The 26878-nt window shown below is 38.1% G+C and overlaps 1 protein-coding gene across 1 annotated transcript; it reads right to left on the reverse strand.

Annotated features, from left to right (window-relative positions):
• Positions 1–23520: 23520 nt before the first annotated feature.
• Positions 23521–24900, reverse strand: LOC136255089 (IgGFc-binding protein-like). Its single transcript, XM_066047808.1, has one exon. It carries the CDS (start codon positions 24898–24900, stop codon positions 23521–23523), a length of 1380 nt encoding a protein of 459 aa, XP_065903880.1.
• Positions 24901–26878: the final 1978 nt, after the last annotated feature.

Below are 26878 nucleotides of genomic sequence, written 5' to 3' on the forward strand. Positions count from 1 at the left end.
TATAGAGAGTTCAGCTACAAACAAATCACTCTGTAGAGAGATCAGCTAGAAACTGGACACAATGTAAGGAGTTCAGCTACAAGCAAATCACCCTTTAGTGAGTTCAGCTACAAACAAATCAACCTGCAGTGAGATCACCTACAAAAAAGCACCTTGTACAGAGTTCAGCTACAAACAAATTACCCTGTAGAGAGATCGGCTACAAACAAATCAACCAGTAGAAAGATCAGCTACACACAAATCAACTTGTAGAGAGATCAGCTACAAACAAATCACCCTGTAGAGAGATCAGCTAGAAACTAGTCACAATGTAAGGAGTTCAGCTACAAGTAAATCACCCTGTAGAGAGTTCAGCTAAAACAAATCAACCTGCAGAGAGATCAGCTACAAATAAATCACTTTATAGACAGTTCAGCTACAAACAAATTACCTTGTAGAGAGATCGGCTGCAAATTAATCAACCTGCAGAGAGATCAGCTACACACAAATCAACTTGTAGAGAGATCAGCTACAAACAAATCACCCTGTAGAGAGATCAGCTAGAAACTAGATACAATGCAAGGAGTTCAGCTACAAGCAAAATCACCCTTTAGTGAGTTCAGCTACAAACAAATCAACCTGCAGTGAGATCACCCACAAAAACGCACTTGTACAGAGTTCAGTTACAAACAAATCACCCTGTAGAGAGATCAGGTAGAAGAATTCACCTTGTAGAGAGTTCATTTACAAAGAAACCATCATATAGAGAGTTCAGCTACAAAGAAATTACCCCGTAGAGAGTTCAGCTAGAAGAAGTCACCTTGTAAAGAGTTTAGCTACAAAGAAACCATCATGTACAGAGTTCAGCTACAAAGAAACCACCTGTACAGAATTCAACTACAAACAAATCACCCTGTATAGAGATCAGCTAGAAGAAGTTACCTTGTAGATAGTTCAGCTACAACAATTCACCCTGTAGAAAGATCAGCTAGAAGAAGTCACCTTGTAGAGTGTTCAGTTACAAAGAAACCATCATGTAGAGAGTTCAGCTGCAAACAGATCACTCTGTTGAGAGTTCAGCTACAAAGAAACCGCCATGTAGAGAGTTCAGCCTCATACAAACCACCTTGTAGAGAATTCAACTACAACAAATCACCCTGTAGAGAAGAAGTTACCTTGTAGAGAGTTCAGCTACAAAGAAACCACCATGTAGAGAGTTTAGCTGCAAACAATTCACCTGTAGAGAGTTCAGCTAGAAACAAATCACCCCGTAGAGAGATCAACTGGACGAAGTCACATTGTAGAGAGTTCAGCTACAAAGAAACCATCATGTAGAGAGTTCAGCTGCAAACAAATCACCCTGCAGAGAGTTCAGCTACAAAAAAATCACCCTGTAGAGAGTTCAGCTAGACGAAGTCACCTTATAGAGAGTTCAGCTACAAAGAAACTATCATGTAGAGAGTTCGGCTATAAAGACACCACCATGTAGAGAGTTTAGCTGCAAACAAATCACCTGTTACAGAGAGTTCAGCTACAAAGAAACCATCCTGTATATAGTTCAGCTACATTTCAAGTCACCCAGTAGAGAGATCAGCTGCAAAAAAAATCCTGTGGGGAATAATGAGCATGTAATAAATATATGTATATAATTTGTATAATTACTAATAAAATCAAAAATAATTGAAGTACTAAAATTCTTCTTTAAGTTCTTTTCTTCTTCCTGTGGTAAAGAAAAAAACACATGGGTTAAAAAAGCCCCAAAGCCAGCCATAGGCCGGCTTTGCAGTATACAAATACAAAAAGAAGTGATATCTAATCAAAAACAGCCAAGCTGTAAAAAAAGGCGCGGCCCCATAAAGGCCATGGTGAAAAAAGATGTGAAATCCAAGGTGGCGGCCAAGAAATGGCTGTGATGGTAGGTTAATGGTTACATTTTAATAACGGCAATTCAGGTGAATTTTGTGCCTCTTGGTCTTGGCACCAAATTCACCTGAATTGTTGTTATTAAAATGTAACCATTAACCTACCATCACAGCCATTTCTTGGCCGCCACCTTGGATTTCACATCTTTTTTCACCATGGCCTTTATGGGGCCGCACCTTTTTTACAGCTTGGCTGTTTTTGATTAGATTAATAGTAGCTAGATATGTATAGTTGTAGTATTAGTTATGTATGTAATTAAAAGTAGTTAAATTTCCCTTTGTAGTTTAGCTTGTGAAGTTACAGGTATCTACCGAGTGTATTCGCTTAACAGTTTGCGGCTTCTAAACATGCAGCAAAAGTGTTGATAGGGAAAATTAATGCCTTGATGTGGTTGTGGTCAGGCTGGCAGGCAGGCAGAGGAAAATTTGAGTTTTGGTGATTGTTTTAAAATTCTATATCCTGCCCCTGTAAATGTTTTCTTGTTTTTCTTGCTGTATTTGATGACTATTATTATTCCATAAAGGTGATTTTATCATGTAAGGTGTTTCTAGGATGATTTTTAAAGGCAGAATTTTAGGCAGCTAGTGCCATTTGGGGGATCCCTACTTAAACAGTACTACCATACTGTTTGATAAGGAGTGTTTAACTAGTAAACCACTTGAATTCCACTGTTTCAGTATCCAATATTCAGCACACCAATAATTGGATCTAATTTATGGTGTATGTTTATTGGCTTCAGTTACTAATGTATGCAGGGTCGCCCAGAGAAATTAAGGGGCCCAGGGCAAAGAGTTAAAGTGGGGCCCTTGACCCAAGTTGTAAGGTGAAGACCGGAAAAAAAAAAAAAAAAAGGTCACAACCTGCTGGCAATGACAATAACTACCCATCACCAACCATATCTCCTTATCTATAAGCTTGCTACACTGCTCCTCTGAAGAATACTGTGACTGCTCTATTACAGTATTTAGATCTGACTGCTCTATTAGAGTATATCGATCTTTTAAACAGGTATTCAGGGGGCCCTTCCTGGGGCCCCTTTCAGGCTGGGGCCCGGGGCAAAATGCCCCAGTTGCCCCCCCCTGTGGGCGGCCCTGAATGTATGTACAGCTTCTTCATAAAATTGATAGAAAGATAACAAAATTTTCACACCTATGTAGCTCTGTGATCCCTTATCCGATTGGAACCAAATTTGCTAGAGACGTGCCGCCCAGTTAGGGGAGTCTACATACCAAATTTGAAGAAAATCGCTCCAGCCATTTCCGAGATACGAGTGAACACAATTTCGTTTTAATTTCTTCGTTTTTTTCTTCTCTCTCTTCTTCATCTTCTTCATTTCGCAAAATTCGCCATAAAACACGAAGGCGTACTCGGATTGGGCTGAAAATTGGCACACTTAAAGGGCTCATTAAGGCGGATCTCCGTACCAACTTTGGTAGGAATCCGATGAACAATCACAGAGTTATTACCGATTATTTGCGTAAAATAAGGTCGAAGGTCTGTCACGCCTACAGGGTAAACCCCTTGGAGGAATCAGTTGAAAATTGATATGTAGATGGAGCAACCATCGTAGGAGTGCCGTTTTGTGGTTTGAAAGGAATCGGGATAAAGACCATGGAGATATGACACAAAACCCAACCTGTGTCAAAATTACGCCATCGATCTTTATGAATAAAAAACTATTAGTTTTCGTGTCTACCAGGCAAACTGCTTAGAGCAACGAGCTGAAAATCAGTATGTAGCTGGAATAATCATCATAGAAAGTCCTTTCTGTAGTACAGAAGAATCGGTTTACAAATCACTGAGTTATGATTCGAAAGGCAACTGCGTGCAGCAAATGCGAGATCGAGATACTCTAATAGAACAGTCACCCTAATAAAGCATTCAGCTGCATTTATAACTTACTCAGTTATATTACATTGCAAGTTATTCTATAGGGAATTCAGCTACAAACAAGTCACCCTGTACTCAGATCAGCTAGAAGAAGGTACCTAATAGAAAGTTAAGCTACAAAGAAGCCATCATGTAGAGAGTTCAGCTCAAATAAATCACCCCGTAGAGAATTCAGCTACAAACAAATTGCCCTGTAGAGAGATCAGCTAGAAGAAGTTACGTTGTAGAGACTTCAGTTACAAAGAAACAATCATGCAAAGGGTTTAGCTGCAAACAAATCACCCAGTAGAATGTTCCGCTATGAACAGATCACACTGTAGAGAGTTCAGTTAGAAACAAGTCATCCTGTAGATAGATCAGCTAGAAGAACTCACTTTGTAGGGAGTTCAGCTACAAAGAAACCACCATGTAAGAGAGTTCAGCTGCAAACAAATCACCTGTAGAGAGTTCAGCTAGGAACAAGTCACCCTGTACAGAAATCAGCTAGAAACAAGTCACCCTGTAGAGAGTTCAGCTAGAAGAAGTTACATTGTAGAGAGTTCAGCTACAAAGAAACTACCATGTAGAGAGTTCAGCTGCAAAAAAGTTGCCCTGTATAGAATTCAGCTACAAACAAATCACCCTGTAGAAAGATCAGCTAGTAGAAGTTACCTTGTAGAGAGTTCAGTTACAAACAAATCACCCTGTAGAGAGTTCAGCTAGAAACAAGTCACCCTGTAGAGAGATCAGCTAGAAACAAGCCACCCGTAGAGAGTTCAGCTAGAAGAAGTTACATTGTAGAGAGTTCAGCAGTTTAGCTGCAAACAAATCGCCCTGTAGAGAATTCAGCTACAAACAAATCACCCTGTAGAAAGATTAGCTAGAAGAAGTTACCTTGTAGAGAGTTCAGCTACAAACAAATCACCCTGTAGAGAGTTCAGCTACAAACAAGTCATCCGGTAGAGAGATCAGCTAGAAGGATCACCTTGCAGAGAGGTCAGCTACAAAGAAATCACCCTGCTTCATCTTTTCTTCTTCCTGTAGTAAAGAAAAAAAATGATAGGTTAAAAAGCCCTAAAGCCGGCCATAGGCCGGCTTTGGGGTATACAAATACAAAAATAAGTGAAATCTAATCCAAAACAGCCAAGCTGTAATAAAAGATTGCAGCCCTGAGAAAGGCTATGGTGAAAAAAGATGTGAAATCCAAGGTAGCAGCCAAGAAATGGCTGTGATGGTAGGTTAATGATAAAAATTTTAATAACAACAATTCAGGTGAACTTTGTGCTAAGACCAAGCGGCACCAAATTCACCTGAATTGCTGTTATTAAAATTTTTACCATAAACCTACCATCACAGCCATTTCTTGGCCGTCACCTCAGATTTCACATCTTTTTTCACCATAGCCTTTCTCAGAGCCGCACTCTTTTTTTTACAGCTTGGCTGTTTTGGATTAGATAGTTTTGTCTACTTGCACCCACTCCATAAACTGATTTTGGATGAGCACCTTATTATCAGAGGGGGTTTTAGGATAGAGTCCCAAAATAGCTATTTCTTTGCTGGCTATTAGGTCACAGTGACTTGAAGTGATACACTGACTGCTCATGTGTTGATCATGGTGGTAGAAGGAGCCTACAAGCTATTCTCACTCTCTAGAAGCCCACCTGCCCCTTCCTGCATGCTAAAATGAAATGAAGTCACATAATCTCCCATTTCCCATTCTTCCACCCCTGGTTTACCCACCTCACCCAACCCCCAACGGATTTTATTACCTAGCTTACATGCTCTAATTATAGGTTTTATTACCTACATAGCTGAACTCTGAACTGGTTTATAATCTATTGAACACTCTGACACATTTTATTAATAGCTGAACATTCTAATAGGTGACTTGTTGTATAGCTGAACACTTGAAGGTGACTGCACTGTTGGACTATCTCAATCACACACTGATTACACATAGTTTATTTTCACTCAATGGTTTTTAATCAATTTTTTCTATATCACCAAAGACCCTTCTATAGTGATTAATCTATCCACACACCAATTTTCAGCTCATTATCTTAAGCAGTTTGTCTAGTAGGCATGACAACAACAACAGTGTATTTCATGCCTAGTACACATTGTTGACTTTTGCCATAACTCTTTTTCCCAATTATTTTTAAATCACAAAATGTTTGCACTGAGATTGTCACTCCTGCATTTACAGATAGGTTTCAAGTCATTTCCTCAATAAATTTGCCCTGTAATTGCAACAACAAAATATGTGACTGGATTTTGGAAAAACGATCCAAATCGCACATTAGACGTTTTGAGATAAACCGTTTTAAAGAATTCAAGCCAGCATAACTCTCCAAGGATAGCAAGCACACGTATGAAATTTATACAAAACATGCATCAATCTATTGCCTTTCAGGCCACTTCCAGTACTTGTAGCTGCTTGTAGAGTTTCCCACCAAATAAGATAGAAAATCTGAGCGGTTGGACGAGCGAAGTAGTATCATGAGTGCTCACAAAGGGGTGGAGGGGTGGGGGTGGCGGGTGGGTAAGGGTTAGACCTCAAAATGGAGACAGATCACGATTGGAGTTCAGAGACAAGATTACAGGGCTGTGCTGGCTCCTTAGTGGCTGATGTGTAGCAAAATCCACAGAAAAACGTCTTCCCATCATTATCAGGCTGTCCACCAGTAAACCACTGGTTCTTGCCTAGCAAGGTTCTTCACAAGGCCCACAACCACCACTCGAGCTCTACACACCACCAGAAAAGACGTCTGTTGAAACCAGCCTTGAGTAGTTTGAGTGGTACTGAGTGTCTAAACTACTAGTACAATAGTGTAGCTATCCACTGGAGGTGTTAGTTTGATTTTGCCTGATGTGCGATTTGGATCTGTTTTGTAAAATCTGGTCACATATTGTATTGTGATTTTTCAAAAATCACACATAAATCTCTTTTGTACTATACCAAGAATTAATATATATATATACTGAGGAGAGTATCCTACTCTCATATACCCCTGTAGAAGGGAATATCGTGAAGTTATGACATAAAGACAAGATGTTGTGGTTTGTGACGTACGAGCAGCCATAAAAGTGCAAGAATCATTAGCACCATTTCACACCCGCGACACTTAGGATAGTCGTATTCATGAATGGTCTAGCAAGAAACGCCTACGAAGTGGTCTTAACCCATGAAGGAACGATTGTAGTTCGGTGAGAAACGCTTAGAGCTGGAACTAATTTGGTTACTAGTGATGTTGTTAGGCATGCATTCAATCGATACCATGTTCAACTAATGACATCATTAATTATACACGGAAAAACGGGCAAACTCAGAAGTTCTACATCATAACTTCACGATACGCCCTTCTACAGGGTATATGAGAGTAGGATACTCTCCTCAGCATATATATATGTTTTATGAACTCTTGACTATACATATCTGATGAATTGTAAATGCGCTTCAATATAGTATATTGACCAAAGCTCACATAAATAATCACAATTTTTTGAAAGTAGAAGTGAAAGAAGAATATAAGACAAGTTTTGAAAGCACATATCTCAGTGATGGCGATGTTGTAGCTGATAGTGCTGGAACAGAATGTATCCATTATTTCTGTGAAAACTAGGGCATCACCTATTCCAAATTTGAGTCAAATCTGCCCAGGTATTTTATTTTTCCTGCAAAATACACAATTGTCTGTCATGTGCCACAGCTGACTGTATTTGGCCGTACAACACACTATCATATACCTTGATAAGTAAATTTATATATGTGGTGGAATTCCATCAAATGGTAAACCACACTTCTAGTTCTATAAGTTTAAGAGAGAGACATTGATTTTCTTTTAATGAAAGACTGCTCTATTAGAAACTTTTAAAATACTTTTGTCATATAAATCAAAAATAGTTGTACTGAGAGCTAGTTAATGTGTGTAGGCTACTCTACTTGAATATCCCAAATTTTTTTGTGCACTTGTCCAATTACAAAATAATGCAATATTGTGGTTGTAAAAGTGATGCAGAGTCAGAGGTTTTGATATAATTTTGTGTTTGCTTGTTCATTTAATACATATGTAGTGCCTATATTTTTTTGCAATAGTGTTTTATAACAAAGTAAATTCCTTCCAAGTTAATTAGGTATGGTATTTGTCAATTAAGACTTTACAGTGACTGTTCTATTAGAGTATCTCGATTTTTCATGCAAAATGTGATAGCTAAGATGCAGTTGCTCAATAAATCCTGCATCTTTCATGCTAAAATACAATTTGCAGCCTGTTGTCAAATGTTTTATTAGCATGGCACATATTATGATGATGACAGTTGGCACGAGTAATAGGTCTTAATAGTAATATACCACCCTGCTGCGATCTGTACAATGATCATCAACTTTGATTCGATGGAACACCAAAGGAGTTGTAATAGTACAGTATTACAGAGTTTATTTAAATTACTTTTGTAATACTCTAATAGAGCGTACACTTTTTTAGGATTTCTACTTTGTTTATGGACATTTCGAAGTCATCAACAAATTTCTGCTGTATTACATCATGTCCTGGTTTAATATTTTTGATGGATTCTGAAGATGCTTCTCATGAATACAACAACATTTCCAGCGTGGCCTCTAATGACGAACATTTTCAGTGAAGACTCAGATTTTTTTTGTTTTGTTTTAGGGAGACTGCCTCAGTATAAAAATACTGCCCTTTGGCAGTGCCCTCAACATACATACACACACACACACACACACACACACACACACACACACACACACACACACACACACACACACACACACATACAATAATTAAATAGACTACATCTACCTACACATTTACAGTTAGTACAATGACTGATATGATGAGGAAACTAAGGAGATAGTCAGAACCCCTTTGCGCCTTACCATTTCAAGCCAATAGATACTAATGCAAATGATACAGGCAACCAAATATCTGAAGGTGATGAAGAACTACTGGGGAAATTGTTAGAGACCCGTCGATTATGCTGGAATAATTATGAGCATAATAGGTGCCTGAAAGCATTGAGCATAATGCTTGCACAATAGTAAGAATATTTGAGCCATACTACAAATCCTTGATGGTCTAAATACATATCACAGAAAAAATCGATATACTCTAGTAGAACAGTCAATAATTCTATTAGAACAATCAGGCAGCTGACCATTCTATTAGAGTATATCGATCTTTTCTGTCACATGAATGTGCTTCAGCCACTTATTATGTGCCCATAACTGCAAATTTGTTAGCAAAACATGGGAAATGAGGCATAAAGCTTTTTAGCATAATAGGTAAAATTTTGAGCATAATAGGTGGGTCCTTAGAAATTGTCCAATGGTATGAGCTGGTATATAATCATTATTCTATTCCACTACTTGTCAGCTGATAATTCAATTCCTACAGGTATCACTGTGGTAATTGTAAGATGCTTTCCACTAGAAAAGAATGTATAGTGCTCCTTTGATTATCCAAACCTCTATTATCCCAACATTTGATTATCTGAACAGTAATAATGACTGCTCTATTAGAGTATTTTTAATGCATGTTCTATTAGAGTATTTGAAAAGGGCTCTGTATAAGTGAATGGGCTTTCATCATCCAACATGTCTTTGTCTCAAGGGGGTTGGATAATCAAGGGAGCACTATATATGCTGTTGCTCCATTGAAATGGTAGCCAAGATGAAAGAAATTGATGCTATATACACGTATCACTGAAACTGTAGGATTTAATGCAGTTTGTTAAAACCAGTGGATCCTACAGACTGTGCTAATTGCCAATACAGACAATGATATGGCAAGTACAAAGAATCCATTCAATAGTACATGTAACACATTTCCACTGAACTATTTAAATTTAATGTGCAGAGAGTGCTGATTCACAAGCTACTGTCAACTGACCTGGGTTGGCTGGAAAAGTCAGTAAAGGTAGTGCTATCAAGTTGTGTCATGGATAAAGTAAGGCATGCTATTCCTTCAGAAATATATGCAGGTTTCACATACACTAAATTTTAATAATATATTGCAAGTAAAATTCACTGTGGTTGCTGTAATAAAAATCCAAAACAGCCAAGCTGTAAAAAAAGAGTGCGGCCCTCAAAAAGGCTATGGTAAAAAAAGAGTGCAGCCCTCAAAAAGGCTATGGTAAAAAAGATGTCAAATCCAAGGTGGCGGCCAAGAAATGGCTGTGATGGTAGGTTAATGGTAAAAATTTTAATAACGGCAATTCAGGTGAATTTTGGTGCCGTTTGGTCTTGGCATAAAATTTACCTGAATTGTCATTATTAAAAATTTTACCTACCATCACAGCCATTTATTGGCCGCCACCTTGGATTTCACATCTTTTCTCACCATAGCCTTTTTGAGGGCCGCACTCTTTTTTACAGCTTGGCTGTTTTGGATTAGATTTCACTTCTTTTTGTATTTGTATACCCCAAAGCCAGCCTATGGCCGGATTTGGGGCTTTTTAAACTTATCTTTTTTCTTTACCACAGGAAGAAGAAAAGATGAAGCAGATGTTAAATACTTTAAATATTTCTGATTTTATCAGTAAATGTACAATTATATATATATACCACTTTCACACCTCACTTCAAAGGGAAGAGAAGGTATATAAGTGGTATAATAGCACTGCTAGCAGTGCTCAGGAATGCAGTAACGAGAATAGGAGGTAGTATATACAAGTTATATCCCTCCTAGGAGTGATATAACTTGTAGTATATACAAGTTATATCCATCCTATGAGTGATATAACTTGTATATACTACATCCTATTCTCATTAATACACTCCAAGCATTCTCAGAAATCATTTGATTTCTTTGATGAAACTGTGTGATCTCCTCTCCTTTAATATAGCGACACTTCACAGGATCGATAGTGGGTTTTAGTTTTTGTAAAGTGAGCTAGGGCATAGATCATAGAAGATAGTTCATTGTTTTACTGAATGAAGAAGGTCACACGTTAGTTTATATTGAACATGTTACATTTAATAGTCACGTGGCGATGTCCCTCAGACACTGGGTGTAGCGCTTAATTGATTTGGCCAGTAGTGTTAATAGTATTCACTACTTTAGTTTATTCATGGCTAGTAAAGTAAGTACTTTAGTGTAGTTGAATCATGTTTACATTGCTTTTTGACACCTGGCGGGATGTCACACACGCGTAGTGACTGGGCATGGTGCTTAATTGGCTAGGCCATTATAGCGCTGTAAACATATTCACCGCTTTAGTTTATTCATGGCTAGCATAGTAAGTACTTTATAGTGCACTTAAGCTTCATTATGAGCTGTTCAGTTCGTATTTGGGCTTCCTATGTTTAATTGCGTACCCACAATCAAAGCAATCTGTATGCTCGTGACGATACACTTACGTTCGGCCTCTCAGCAGCGCCTTGTTGTTGCTCTTACGACGTTACCCACAATCGAAAGTCACATAGTCCCATATAAATACACTCATAAAGCATTTCTACAGTTTCCCTTTACGCTTGCAGGTGAGTCACCCCAAGTGGAATATATTAGTTGTAACAATGACATTTGTGATTTGCCTGAAATATACACACGAGCACGAGGGCGCAGCCTGAGTGCGAGTGTGTATATTTCAGGCAAATCACTCGTGCCCATGTTACAACTACTACATATATATATATATATATATATATATAATACATATCAAGACACACGGTAGTGTGTCGTGCGGCCCAAGAAGCCGGCGTGCCACCCGTGAGTATATTAACAGGAAGAAAGAAAACGCAATTTTCACACCTATGTAGCTCTGTGATTCCTTATCCGATTGGAACAAAATTTGCTAGAGAGGTGCTGGCCAGCAAGGAGAGCCTACACACCAAATTTGAAGAAAATCGCTCCAGCCATTTCCGAGATACGATCGAACAAATTTTCGTTTTAATTTCTTCGTTTTTTTCTTCTACTTCTTCATTTCTCATACTTCGCAAAATTCGCCATAAAACACGAATGCATACTCGGATTTGGCTGAAATTTGGCACACTTAAAGGGCTCATTAAGGCGGATCTCTGTACCAACATTGATAGGAATCCGATGAACATTCACAGAGTTATGACCGATTATTTGCGTAAAATAAAGTCGAAGGTCTGTCACGTCTACAGGGTAAACTCCTTTGAGGAATCAGTTGAAAATTGATATGTAGATGGAGCAACTATCGTAGGAGTGCCTTTGTGTGGTTTGAAAGGAATTGAGATAAAGACCATGGAGATATGACACAAAACCCAACCTATGTCACAATTACGCAATCGATTTTTATGAATAAAAAAACTATTAGTTTTCACGCCTACCAGGCAAACCGCTTAGAGCAATGAGCTGAAAATCGGTGTGTAGCTGGAATAATCATCATAGAATGTCCTTGCAGTAGTACAGAAGAATGGGATTACAAACCACTGAGTTATGATTCGAAAGCCAACTACGTGTTGCAAATGCGAGATCGAGATACTCTAATATAGGGTCCGCAATGCGAAAAATCGATATCCTCCAATCAACTACCTAACTATTGTCATGTGTTAGGCTAAGTGTAACTTGAATAACACCAGCGTTGCAGCCAAGTTTGTCACTTTCTTCTGGTAGAAAACGATACAGATGTCTCAAAATCACGTGATTTTTCGTTGCAGCAGTTCGTAGGGTTCTTCGCATGCCACGATATTCACTTTCAACATTGTTCAAGTGGTCTATCATCAACTCAAAGTATTGTTGGTTTGATTTTATTGGTCAGTTTCCGGTGGCAGCACGATCTGTGCAGCTTTTTGGCGACAGACAAAATGTTTCTTCCTCTGGAGTACAGGACAAGCAGAGCAGCAACTGCGCCGTGGGTCAGCAATGACCAATACTAGGTAACATGCCCCCACAAGAAATTTTTGAAAATTAGACACTCAGATATGCAATTTTAGTGATATTTCACTGCTAGCTAGCTATATAAATATGCTCAAGCCTATCTGTTGTTCTTCAGACTTTCTATACTATGTATATTTGTAGATCTGACATACAAGGGACACAGCATGAAACTTGCTGTATGGTTCATTTAGTTATAGTTAGCAATTAGAAGTTCAAGGGGGGTCTGGGGGTGCAACCTCCAGGAGCTGCAGAATTTTTGCAATTTAAAGGCTTGAAAATGCTTTAAATTTTAAAATTGATGCTAAATTTTAAAGTAAAACTAGCTAGCAACTTGCAACTTTCCCCCCAAATTTCACAGGGAACCCATCTTACCACCCATGCAGCATGGCCCCCTTTAGCTAGGATATAATTACTATACAGTGAATTCACACAGCTACAATAAAAAACTACACAGCTACAATAAAAAGCTACACAGCTACAATAAAAAGCTACACAGCTACAAAAATACAGTATACTACTATACTGGTTTGTATGAAGTGAACGGATCATCACGTAAATATACTGGTGGACAGTCACGAGACCAATCAGTATTCGAAAATGGCGCGATGTGGGTGAGACTGAGAGTTTGCTCAGTATCTGGACAGGACGAGTGGGTAGTTGAAGAGGAGTGATTTCTACTCAACATCTCATCCAGATGGCCACCATGTAATGTATGGGTGTACAGCTTCTTGCCGCGGAATGAGTCATCTGGTTTGTCACTGCCAGCCCTTCGCCCAGTAAAAGAAGCCAAGAGAGACAAGCCAAGGAATGCTAATGATTATTTTATGAAGATTGAATTGTGATATAAGTGTGCTGGTTTAGAATCAAAGAAGGCACCTGCCTTACACGTGATAAATGCCAACATGCAGCACACGTGATACTGTACGTAGAGCCCACAATCATTTCTGTATGAAACGATACGAATGCTATGCTGTACTGTAAGGTAATTGGAGGTACTATACGTGTAGTTCTGTGCTTTAGTTAGGCTGAGAAACCAGGTAACTACTCGTGTCATGCATTTTCAATAACATCTGTAAAATGTACGTAGCTACATGTAGATGTGATCGTCCAAAGATTGCATGAGAGTAATATAGTTCAAGCTGGTCAGCTAGTTGGTTCAACTCCAGATTATTGGTCCGGCTCAGGCCTGACCAACCGGACCGTCTCCTCCGGCCTTGCCAGTAAATGCATAGAGCAATCCAATGCATGAAATAGGCACTCACGTGATCAATATTCAAATCTCGGAAAATACAACCATAATCTATTCCAATGATATTAAAATCACTTAGAATCAAGTGACAATCTGTTTGTGTGCATTAGGTTCAACATCTCGATTAGCCCAGTAGTCTGATACTCTCCCTAAGATGCCATCACAACATAAAACACACCTTCACTAGCCCAGACCACGCCTGAGTGAACAATTAACACAAATATTTACAAAAGGAGCACACTGCATGGTTCCTATTCAGAAATGAAAGCGATTTCATGGGTATTGCCACGATTTGAATATTGATCACGTGAGTGCCTATTTCATGCACTGGATTGCTCTATGCATTTACTGGGCGAGATAGCCGTATTGTTAGGTGTTTATAAGCTTCGTATCCTTGATGTTGGAGACTGTCTCACTGATGTATCAACTATTCTGGTATATGTTTGCAAACATCGCGTCATTTTGGCCGAATTTCAGCATATAGATGGCTCAGCCAGATGGCTAACAAGCTTCAATTATAACCATACTCCGCATGCAGGTACTTTACCTAGTATTGGTCATTGCTGACCCACGGCGCAGTTGCTGCTCTGCTTGTCCTGTGCTCCAGAGGAAGAAACATTTTATCTGTCGCCAAAAAGCTGCACAGATCGTGCTGCCACCGGAAACTGACCAATAAAATCAAACCACCAATACTTTGAGTTGATGATAGACCACTTGAACAATGTTGAGAGAGAATATCGTGGCATATGAAGAACCCTACGAACTGCTGCAACGAAAAATCACGTGATTTTGAGACATTTGTATCGTTTTCTACCAGAAGAAAGTGACAAACTTGGCTGCCACGCTGGTGTTATTCAAGTTACACTTAGCCTAACACATGACAATAGTTAGGTAGTTAATTGGAGGATATCGATTTTTTGCTTTGCGGACCCTATCTAATAGAACAGTCAACCTAATAGAGCATTAGGCTACGTTTATAACTTACTCCATTAAAGAATTATATTACATTGCAAGTTATTCTGTAGGGAATTCAGCTACAACCAGTTAATCTGATAGACAATTCAGCTACAGGCAAGTCACCCTGTAGAGAGTTCACCTAGAAACAAATCACCCTGTAGAGAGATCAGCTAGAAAAAGCCACATTGTAGAGAGTTCAGTTACAAAGAAACTATGCACCATGTAGAGAGTTCAGCCGCAAACAAATCACCCTGTAGAGAGATCAGCTAGAAGAAGTCATCTTGTAGAGAGTTCAGCTACACAGAAACCATCATGTAGAAAGTTCAGCTGAAAAAAATCACCCTGGAGAGAGTTCAGCTACGAAAAGATCACCCTGTAGAGAGTTCAGCTAGAAAATTCACCCTATAGAGAGTTCAGCTGCAAATAAATCATCCTGTAGAGAATTCAGCTACAAACCGCCCTGTAGAAATATCAGCTAGAAGAAGTCACCTTGTAGAGAGTTCAGTTACAAATAAACCATCATGTAGAGAGTTCAGCTGCAAAGGAGTCACCCTGTAGAGCATTTAAATCACCCTGCAGAGAGTTCGGCTGCAACCAGTTCACCCTGTAGAGAGATCAGCTAGAAAAAGTTACCTTGTAGAGCGTTCAGCTACAAAGAAACCATCATGTGGAGAGGTCAGCTGCAAACAAATCACTCTGTAGAGAGATCATCTACAAAAATATCACACTGTAGAGAATTCAGCTAGAAGAAGTTACCTTGTAGAGAGTTCAGTTACAAATAAACCATCATGTAGAGAGTTCAGCTGCAAAGAAGTCACCCTGTAGAGCGTTTAAATCACCCTGCAGAGAGTTCGGCTGCAAACAGTTCACACTGTAGAGAGATCTGTTAGAAAAAGTTACCTTGTAGAGAGTTCAGCTACAAAGAAACCACCATGTAGAGAGTTCAGCTACAAACAAATCATCCTGTAGAGAAATCAGCTACAAACAAATTGCTCTGTAGAAAGATCGGCTAGAAGAAGTTACCTTGTAGAGACTTCAGCTACAAAGAAACTATCATGTAGAGAGATCAGCTACAAACAATTTACCCTGTAGAGAGTTCAGCAAGAAGAAGTCACATTGTAGAGAGTTCAGTTACAAAGAAACTATGCACCATGTAGAGAGTTCAGCTGCAAACAGTTCACCCTATAGAGAGATCAACTAGAAGAAGTCACCTTATAGAGAGTTCAGCTACAAAGAAACCACCATGTAGAGAGTTCAGCTGCAAACAAATCATCCTGTAGAGAAATCAGCTACAAACAAATTGCTCTATAGAAAGATCAGCTAGAAGAAGTTACCTTGTAGAGAGTTCAGCTACAAAGAAACTATCATGTAGAGAGATCAGCTACAAACAATTCACCCTGTAGAGAGTTCAGCAAGAAGAAGTCACCTTGTAGAATTCAGCTACAAAGAATCCATCATGTAGAGAGTTCAGCTGCAAACAAATCACCCTGTGGAGAGTTTCAGCTACGAAAAGATCATTCTGTAGAGAGTTCAGCTAGAAGAAGTCACCTTGTAGAGAGCTCAGCAACAAGAAATCACCATGTAGAGAGTTCAGCTGCAACCAAATTACATTGTGGAGAATTCAGCTACAAACAAATCGCCCTGTAGAAAGATCAGCTAGAAGAAGTTACCTTTTAGAGAATTCAGATACAAAGAAACCATCATGTAGAGAGTTCAGCTACAAACAAGTCACTCTGTATAGAGATCAGCTAGAAGAAGTTACCTTGTAGAGAGTTCAGCTACAAACAATTCACCCTGTACAGAGATCAGTTTGAAGAAGTTCTTTGTAGAGAGTTCAGCTGCAAACAAATCACCCTGTAGAAAGATCAGCTAGAAGAAGTCACTTTGTAGAGTGTTCAGTTATAAAGAAACCACCATGGAGAGTTCTGTAATAATTATGTATTATATATATATATATATATATATAATTTGTACATTTACTGATAAAATATTTAAAGTACATCTGCTTCGTCTTTTCTTCTTCCTGTGGTAAAGAAAAAAAGATAGTTTTAAAAAGTCCCAAAGCCGGCCATAGGCTGGCTTTGGTGTATACAAATACAAAAAGAAGTGAAATCTAATCAAAAACAGCTAAGCTGTAAAAATAAGTGCGGCCCCAAAAAGGCCATGGTGAAAAAAGATGTGAAATCCAAGGTGGCGGCCAAGAAATGGCTGTGATGGTAGGTTAATGGTAAAAATTTTAATAACGGCAATTCAGGTGAATTTGGTGCCGCTTGGTCAATTGGCACCAAATTCACCTGAATTGTTGTTATTAAAATTTTTACCATTAACCTACCATCACAGCCATTTCTTGGCCGCCACCTTGGATTTCACATCTTTTTTCACCATGGCCTTTTTGGGGCCGCACCTTTTTTTACAGCTTAGCTGTTTTTGATTAGATATTTATTACAGAACTCTCCACATGGTGGTTTCTTTGTAACTGAACACTCTACAAGGTGACTTCTTCTAGCTGATCTCTCTACAGGGTGAATTGTTTGTAGCTGAACTATCTACAAGGTAACTTCTTCTAGCTGATCTTTCTACAGGGTGATTTGTTTGTAGTAGAATTCTCTACAGGGCGATTTGTTTACAGCTGAACTCTCTACATGGTGGTTTCTTTTGTAGCAGAACTCTCTACAAGGTGACTTCTTCTAGCTGATCTCCCTACAGGGTGATTTGTTTGTAGCTGAACTCTCCACAAGGTAATTTCTTCTAGCTGATCTCTGTACAGGGTGAATTGTTTGTAACTGAACTCTCTACAAGGTAACTTCTTCTAGCTGATCTCTCTACTGGGTGATTTGTTCGTAGCTGAACTCTCTACAAGTGATTTGTTTGCAGCTGAACTCTCTACATGATGGTTTCTTTGTAGCTGAACTCGCTACAAAGTAACTTCTTCTAGCTGATGTCTCTACAGGGCTTGTTTGTAGTTGAACTCTCTACATGATGATTTCTTTGTAGCTGAACTCGCTACAAGGTAACTTCTTCTAGCTGATCTTTCTACAGGGTGATTTGTTTGTAGCTGAAGTCTCTACAAGGTAACTTCTTCTAATTGATCTCTCTACAGGGTGATTTGTTTGCAGCTGAACTCTCTACATGGTAGTTTCTTTGTAGCTGAATGTAGCTGAACTCTCTACAAGGTAACTTCTTCTAACTGATCTCTCTACAGGGTGATTTGTTTGCAGCTGATCTCTCTACAGGGTGAATTGTTTGTAGCTGAACTCTCTACAGGGTGATTAGTTTGTAGCTGATCTCTATACAGGTTACTTGTTTCTAGCTGATCTATTGAAATCTCCTCAGGGTGACTGCTCTATTAGAATGACTGCTCTATTAGAGTATCTCAATGTAGCACTTGCTACACCAAATTGGATTTTGTGTTGTTATAACTCTGTGGCTTTAAGTTTGATTCTTCTACACCATTGAGAACCTTTCCAAGATGATTACTCCATCTGTACAGTGATTTTCAAAGCACTACTCCAAGCAGTTTTTCTGATAGGCGTGGCAAGTAGTTGTTTTTTTTATTAGCTAATCTCGATTGCATAATTGTTACACACAGTTGGTTTTTTTGTTGTATCTTCCTAGTTTTGAGCTCAATTTCTTTCAAACCACAAACGGTTTGAGGTTCAATAGTTACGCTATTTACCCACCAATTTTCAGCTTCTTCCCATAAGCAGTTTACCCTGTAGGCCTTACAACATATTGGTGTCATTTTTCGTGAATAATCACTAATAACTCTTTGCCTGTTTATCATATTCCAGGCACAGTTGGTACAGAGATGCGCTTTTATACTCTCCTTCTGTGTGCTGGATTCCAAGGCAATCAGATATGGCGTGCACGTTTTATAGTAGTTTTTGTAAGTGTGCAAAAAGAGGAAAAAATAAGAAGAAAAAATGAAGAAATTAAGCCAATTTTTGAAGTTGCATATTTCAGGAATGCTTGAAGCAATTTCACTCGAGTTTGGTATGTTGAGTACTGAAGTTGGCGGGCGTATCCACAGCAAAAATCATCTTGTTTCGTCAAGGCAGCACAGAGCTACGGAGGAATATACTCACGGGTGTTGCACACAGGCTTCTTGGGCCTTGATATTGGTAAATAAATGTCCCATCCAAAAACAGCTTGTAAAAATTCCCGTCCAATTGGATGGTGATACTGCATGAACTAACATAATGTAAAGTATCTGAGTGATGTGGGCTTGCCTGGTCAAGTTGATTTGTGGATTGCTCCGAGGCACGATCAGTTTCTTTCACTAATGGTTGATGCATCACCACAATGAGCTATTCTAGCATTTTTCACATACAGTTGATCAGTGGTTTATATTGACCACTAATTAAATTTAGTTGTCAGTATGTGTTCTATTAGAGGTAGGCACCAGCGTATTATGCTTTTAACTTCTGCTATTATGCTATACTGCAGTGCTCTAAAATTTAATGTATTATGCTTATAATTGTGCTTGAATTTTTGCCATAATTTCCATGTTTAACTAACAATTTTGCACATTTTGTATATGGGTAATAACAACTTTTAGCTTTCAAACAATTGCTTAAAGTTAGACATTGAAAAATAATTCATTTTGCAGCCTAATAGCTCTAATACCAAATATTTTATGTATCTGACTGCTTTATTGTAACTTTACTGATTCTACAACGGACCACTATTTTTCCTTTTGCATGTGGGAGGGAATGTATGTAGTGGTATGGCTACACAAGACTATATTAAATATAGTGGCTACTGTATTTTGACCTTTTCCATGAGATGTATACATTTGTCAATGATAACAAGTTGCATGCAGTATGGCAAAATCTACCCATTATGCCAACATTATGCTTGATACTTCAAGCACCTATTATGTTCAAAATTATGCCAGCATATTAGGCTGATGTCTAATTAGAGGAACTGGATTGAAGTTCCGTTTCTTCATCCTCGCCATGGTACTGTGTGCATGGCACTGATAATTGTGTTGTTTATTTATTGCATAACAAAGTGTGTATATAACTATGTGATGTGTTGTAGTCAAATTGATCGGATGAGTACTGATAGGCTCACAACGCATGTGTATTTGCTTTATTAATATATCGTGGATAGAGAAGAGTTATTTTTGTTGCTTCAGAAGATATCAGCATAGCCCAAGAATATCCTTCATACAAGGAGAGTGGTTACTCAATCAGAAGTCGATGTGTGTGTTCTACTAGAGTATATGTACGTTCTATTAGTGTAATGTCCCGCTTATCTTTGCTCACAATAAGAGACATGTATTACAGAATCTTGTCCTTTTTGTTTGCAGCTTTCCTTGCTGGCAATACTTGTTTTACTGTACATAGCAACAGTTAAAAATCTTGACATGCCAACTCCAGAACTCTCCTTTTTATACCGGTGGGTGTGGTGTGACTGCCACATGATATCGTACACACCAGATCACACGATTAAATTCTCAGCTAATTAAATAGTGAAAAAGCAATTGACTCTATTTTATTGTAAGCTTTTAAATAATTTGGCCTACATGTGCTCATACATTTAACAATATCTGAGGTGTAGCATTGATTTATGAGCTGATACTTGGTGTGCTAGCTATGTACATGCATAATTGCATTTAAATATTTGCATTTCCTGTGCATTGCGAGGTGTAGTCCAAAAATAGGTACTTTATGCCAAAATGTCATGTGATTTGGACATACGTTTAATGTCTCATCAAACACACAGTCCTTGAGAAAATTCCACAATTTTTTGTGAGCTAGTTGGTGAGTGTCTAAGCTAAAATTCACAGGAATATGTTTTATAGTTTCTGCGTACAAGTGCTAAAAATTCCTGGTGGTCAAACATTGGTGGCTTCCTCTAGATAAATAGATATAGATAGATAGATAGATAGATAGATAGATAGATAGATAGATAGATAGATAGATAGATAGATAGATAGATAGATAGATAGATAGATAGATAGATAGATAGATAGATAGATAGAGAGATAGATAGATAGATAGATAGATAGATAGATAGATAGATAGAGAGATAGAGAGATAGATAGATAGATAGATAGATAGATAGATAGATAGATAGATAGATAGATAGATAGATAGATAGATAGATGGGGAACATGAAGAACTAGGCTTTTCCAGTCAATAATATCACCCCAAACCAGCCTTGATTTCTCTTCATGACAATTTAGCAGCATTGGTTAGGCACAGTCAAGCCCAAAAATGTCTTCAGACCAGCCCCAAACCCTTCCAAAATGCTTTTATGAATTTTTTTCTATTTAATGGACAGACAACATAACTCGACAATGGATAACACTACGGTTTGATTCCTTCACTGCTCAACGTCGCTTCATCCCAAGGTCTACCAACTGCAGTACATACAATACACAAATCGTGGATTTTCCTTTGTCCTCCTTTGTGTTGCAGTTCTTTTCGCTGACAATGCAAGGTGTCAATTCACAATATAGCACAATGTGGCTTGCCTGTGGCTGTGTTAACTAGCTATTATGCCTATCAACCACTTTTCCATAGCAACTGGATTACTTGCAGAGATGCTTCTTGTACCGTTCTCATTTGCAATGCTGTGTAATGGCTGGAGCATAGCTGAAAACTAAGCATATTGTTGATTTTAGTTCCATTTGAAGAACAGTTCCGCCTGCAATACAAGTTCCCTGTTATGTATGAGGTAAAGCTCATATCTTTCTTCAGCTCACTTTATTGTCACAGTGACTTCACATGAGTGATTGCAACCAATCGGCAAAGCTGTTGATGGCTTTTCACTTTAAAAGACTTCCATGGAATAACTCCTGGTGCGGACAGAACGTTTAAACGGAACTGAAATCAACAGTAATGGCTACCTCCCTTTTCATTACATAACTGATTGTTGGGGCACACATTCTGATGCAAAACTGCTTCCATGGCATTCCTGACAGCATTTTTTTCTTTTGATGTGGTATGCACTAGTTCATTAGTCACAATTATGTTTTAAAAGTAAACGAACAAATAAAAGGTAAAATTAGGAATTTTAAGTTCAATTAGGAATCAAAGAATAAGGTAGGGAATAGCTAAAAAGTGGTGAAACAAGGGAGATTACCTACACCTGCAGATATACTAGTGGACATTTAATTCCTAATTCAGTCGACTGAAATTTAGGAATTTAGTATATCTGCAGGTATAGGCGACCTCCTTGTTTCACCACTTTTTAGATATTCCCTTGTTTCACTACTTTTTTCTTTACTCAACTTAAAATTCCTAATTTTTCCTTCTACTTGTACATACGTTGTAAAAATAATGATGATTGTATAGGTAAAAGTTCTTTTCAACATGGATACTCTAAGGCCACATAAATTTAATTATTAGTTTCTCATCCTCCTGTACTCAAATAAGCAGTACGGGAGGGCGGGTTTTTGTTATATATTTTTACCAACTAGATAGCTGAATTAGCTAGCTAAAATGACTCAGAATGCAGTTTTCTTAGACTGCTTTAGCAAGGTACCAACTTTAGAAGGTGCTGGATAGCTGCACTCAGCCACCAGTGATGTAAAAAATCATTAATGAGGTAAGAAAAACAGCCATGCTGGCAGGAATGAGAAACTAATAATTAAGTTTATGTGACCTAATAGATTTGAATTGTAGTGAGGATTGCAAAACCATTGCTACAGATAAATACTGTAACTCACAGTAATGGCTCACACTTACTTAGACTAGGACCTAATTTAGACATGCGCTTTTTACTTTCTTGGCCATGCAACTCACAACCATGAGTCTTGATAGCTCTTACAGTATATGAATTGCAACAATTATATTATTTGTATAGCTAATTGCATTCTTGAAATTTTACAGTTTGAGATGTTGTACTAATTTCTAACATTGAGCTCTGTTTAATCTAGACTTCAATTTAGAGTGACAAAAATGCTCCTTGTGCAATCTAATAATTTAAGATACTAATACCTAAAATCATAGGTGGTCATTCTTACCAGGTAACTTCAACTTGTATTACATGTAAGAAAAGTAAGATACTGTGCACATGCAGGATTGTAGATTATCTTATTTCCAAACATAAGTGTGTATACAGAAAGCTATATACTTACAGCAAGAGTATATAATGTCGAGTGTCAAACTACACTATATGCTATGAAAAATGAGCCTGTAAAATCCCATGGCATCGTTCAACTGACGCAGCAATTTGTTGATTGGTGACTGATTATAAGCGCAGTGGGCACATTTTGTATATGTGACTACTGAGTGAAAGAATGGTGTACTCGAGAAAAGTATGGCACATCACACTGAGGAACTCGCCGTACAAAGAGAAAGACACAAGCAGCTAACCTGGAAAACAAACATCGTTCGAGGTTTCATTATGGTCGAGCAAGGTTTAGATTTCATTCAATATTTCAATCATGGTCACCATCCCATGCCTCGTCTCGACAGTTCTACTATGCTATAGGCTAAAGTGGCATGTCTAGATGGAATTTCAGCCATTGCGATTCCACTTGTTAAACATTTTTATAAGGTGTTAAATCTGAGCAATCAACAGTGGTCAGGTTTACAAGAAGAAGTGAAGGTATGCGGGTTACTTTACGGAATAATTTTTCACAGCCTATAGTGTGTTTGACACTCTCCCTCCCCATTATATACTCTTGCTTACAGTATACTCATGAATCAGGGCACCAACACATTACAATGGCCTTATGTGCGCTTGTATTTCTACAGACAAAACAATTAGTGTACCTTTTTTATGAGGAAGCACAAATGCACTACCATAGCCTGCATACTTTACAAATCCATACATCATAATGGTCAACAGAGCATCTGGATTAGCATGGTATATTTTAATAGCATCAGATGAAACGATTACTGTTGTAGCATATGCTTCCACAACATCATTAAATACTACAATTGCCCGTGATTCCCATTCTAGTGACTTTTTCACTCCTCCTGATATCAAGTAGATCATATCAGGTTGATAATATTGTGCTGGCACTATAATGTTAACGTAGTGTATCAATTTGTCCCCCTCGTTGTATGAAATGTGATAGGTTGAAAATGTAAAATTGCTGTAATACTGCTCTACAGGAGGTACTATAGCCATCATTGGTCCACCCACATTTTGAGAAAAACTTGATGAAAGAGAGAATTGCACTACTAACATCTTCGCACTTGAATAAATGCCACATGATTCAGATCCATACCTTATAAACACATACCCTCCAGCAGGATACCATCCTGTGTTACTGTATTCTCTTCCGTTCACTGTACAATGAATTCGCACCGAACACGCTTCTGAAGCTAAAATCTTCACTCCATAACCAACCTGAAACTTTCCCAAAGGAAAAACATAGTGCAGTTTACCCCACAGTACAGTTGGTGGAATCTGTTCTATGAGATGTGAACAGGAACTGCCATCCCAAGGTACATCACCACACTGATGACCACTCAATAAAGTTATTATCTTGTTTGTGATAATTCTGGTTCCAGTTAAGTCACCATTAGCTCCAATGTACACAGTTTCTAACCTATTGATTACAAATGAGTATCCTATGCCTACTGTGAGATTAGCTGTTGTACTATAAACACTGATTATCAGTGGTTGTGTCACTGTCAACGTTATTTCTGTGTTATCTTCTGTACCTACCACCAGTGCTATTGCTTCTAAAGAAGGTTTTTTTATATCATGCACAGTCATAACAAAATATTCATAATATCCATAGTGACTAAATCTGCATAAATCAATATATTGAATAGCTACATACGAATCCATGAACCTTTGTTTATACACAGATCGTCTAGATTCTCGTGAACTCTGTCCAACCACAGTCACTTTCTCACTGCTGGTCTGTACATAAATCCCTTTATTCTCATCACTGTAAGATGACACTATCACACTGTTAGGAAGGTAAACAACTGTTGAATTATTCGCTGCTATATTTCCATTGTCGTAAAACCCTACTCCTGGGACTTCCACAGAATACAACACAGGGAGCTCCTCAGTAGAAGTTATTACAATTGCTGGTGATTTTGCACCTTTGAAAAAGCCCATATAAAATTCACCAGCCATATTTCCAGTACCTGCAATCAACAAGGGTATGCAATAATTACATAAGTATACTAAGAGCTTTCAAAGTTGTATATAAACTAGATGAATTAAAAATTGAAAATTTAAAAAGGGAAATAGGGATTGCTGAAAAAACCATGAAACAAGATGGGATCGCTGGGATGGTAATGTAAACCACAAATCCCTATTTTGACTCTGTGTCATAAATTTTAGTTACATGCTCTGTCAGTTTGAATTAAGAAATTTGTGGTTTACATTACCATCCCAGCAATCTCTTCTTGTTTCATGGCTTTTTTTCAGCAATCTCTATTCCCCTTTTTAAATTTTTAAATTTTTTATTCATCTAATTTTTATTAATCCAGTACTTGATTTGTTTTATTGATAATGATAATTGTTGTAGATACATATAGCAATTTACATTTGTTGGTGTCAAGTTCAGCGTAAGCTTTGTTGTTATCAGACACACTATTAGAGTATTTACCTGACTACTCTTGGCTGTGAATGAGACTATAATATCTAATCCAAAACAGCCAAGCTGTAAAAAAAGAGTGCGGCCCTCAAAAAGGCTATGGTGAAAAACACAAAATTCACCTGAATTGTTGTTATTAAAATTTTACTATTAACCTACCATCACAGCCATTTCTTGGCCGCCACCTTGGATTTCACATCTTTTTTCACCATAGTCTTTCTCAGGGCCGCACTCTTTTTTTTACAGCTTGGCTGTTTTGGATTAGATTTCACTTCTTTTTGTATTTGTATACCCCAAAGCTGGCCTATGGCCAGCTTTAGGGCTTTTTAACCTATCATTTTTTCTTTACCACAGGAAGAAGAAAATATGAAGCAGGGTGATTTCTTTGTATATAGCTGAACTGCCTACAAGGTGATCCTTCTAGCTGATCTCTCTACCGGATGACTTGTTTGTAGCTGAACTCTCTACAGGGTGATTTGTTTGTAACTGAACTCTCTACAGAGTGATTTGTTTGCAGCTGAACTCTCTACATGGTAGTTTCTTTGTAGCTGAACTCTCTACAATGTAACTTCTTCTAGCTGAACTCTCTACAGGGTGACTTGTTTCTAGCTGATCTCTCTACAGGTAATTTGTTTGCAGCTGAACTCTCTTACATGGTGGTGTCTTTGTAGCTGAACTCTCTACAAGGTGATTTCTTCTAGCTGATCTCTCTACAGGATGACTTGTTTCTAATTGAACTCTCTACAGGGTGATCTGTTCATAGCGGAACTTTCTACTGGGTGATTTGTTTGCAGCTAAAACTCTCTACACGATGGTTTCTTTGTAACTGAACTCTCTACAAGGTAACTTCTTCTAGCTGATCTCTCTACAGGGCAATTTGTTTGTAGCTGAATTCTCTACGGGGTGATTTATTTGAGCTGAACTCTCTACATGATGGCTTCTTTGTAGCTTAACTTTCTATTAGGTACCTTCTTCTAGCTGATTTGACTACAGGGTGTCTTGTTTGTAGCTGAATTCCCTACAGAATAACTTGCAATGTAATACAATTGAGTAAATTATAAACGTAGCTGAATGCTTTATTAGGGTGACTGTTCTATTAGAGTATCTCGATCTCGCATTTGCTACACGTAGTTGCCTTTCAAAAAATGTATATAAGATCGAGATACTCTAATAGAGCAGTCAATCACCAATCACTCTAATAAAGCAGTCACAGTGTCCATGGGGAAGTGTAGCTTACTTAGGAAGCTATAAATAGGATTTTATTTTACATAACATATGTGATATAATATATTTGGTAAAGGATAACTAGCTATTATTGTTGTGACCTTTTTTTTTTTTTTTTTTTTTTTTGTTTGCTCTTCAACTTTTTTTCAGCAAGGTGCCCCCCCCTCTTTCCAGACTCTGGATCCGCCCCTGATCCGATTCTTCTGTACTACTGCAAGGACTTTCTATGATGATTACTACAGCTACATACAGATTTTTAGCTCGTTTCTCTAAGCGGTTTGCCTGGTA

Source organism: Dysidea avara, chromosome 5 (genome assembly GCF_963678975.1).
Source record: "Dysidea avara chromosome 5, odDysAvar1.4, whole genome shotgun sequence".
NCBI lineage: Eukaryota > Metazoa > Porifera > Demospongiae > Dictyoceratida > Dysideidae > Dysidea > Dysidea avara.

What these genes read in the sequence shown, in the direction of transcription:
- LOC136255089 (XM_066047808.1), bottom strand. Translation starts at nt 24,900, where the DNA reads ATGGCTGGTGAATTTTATATGGGCTTTTTCAAAGGTGCAAAATCACCA.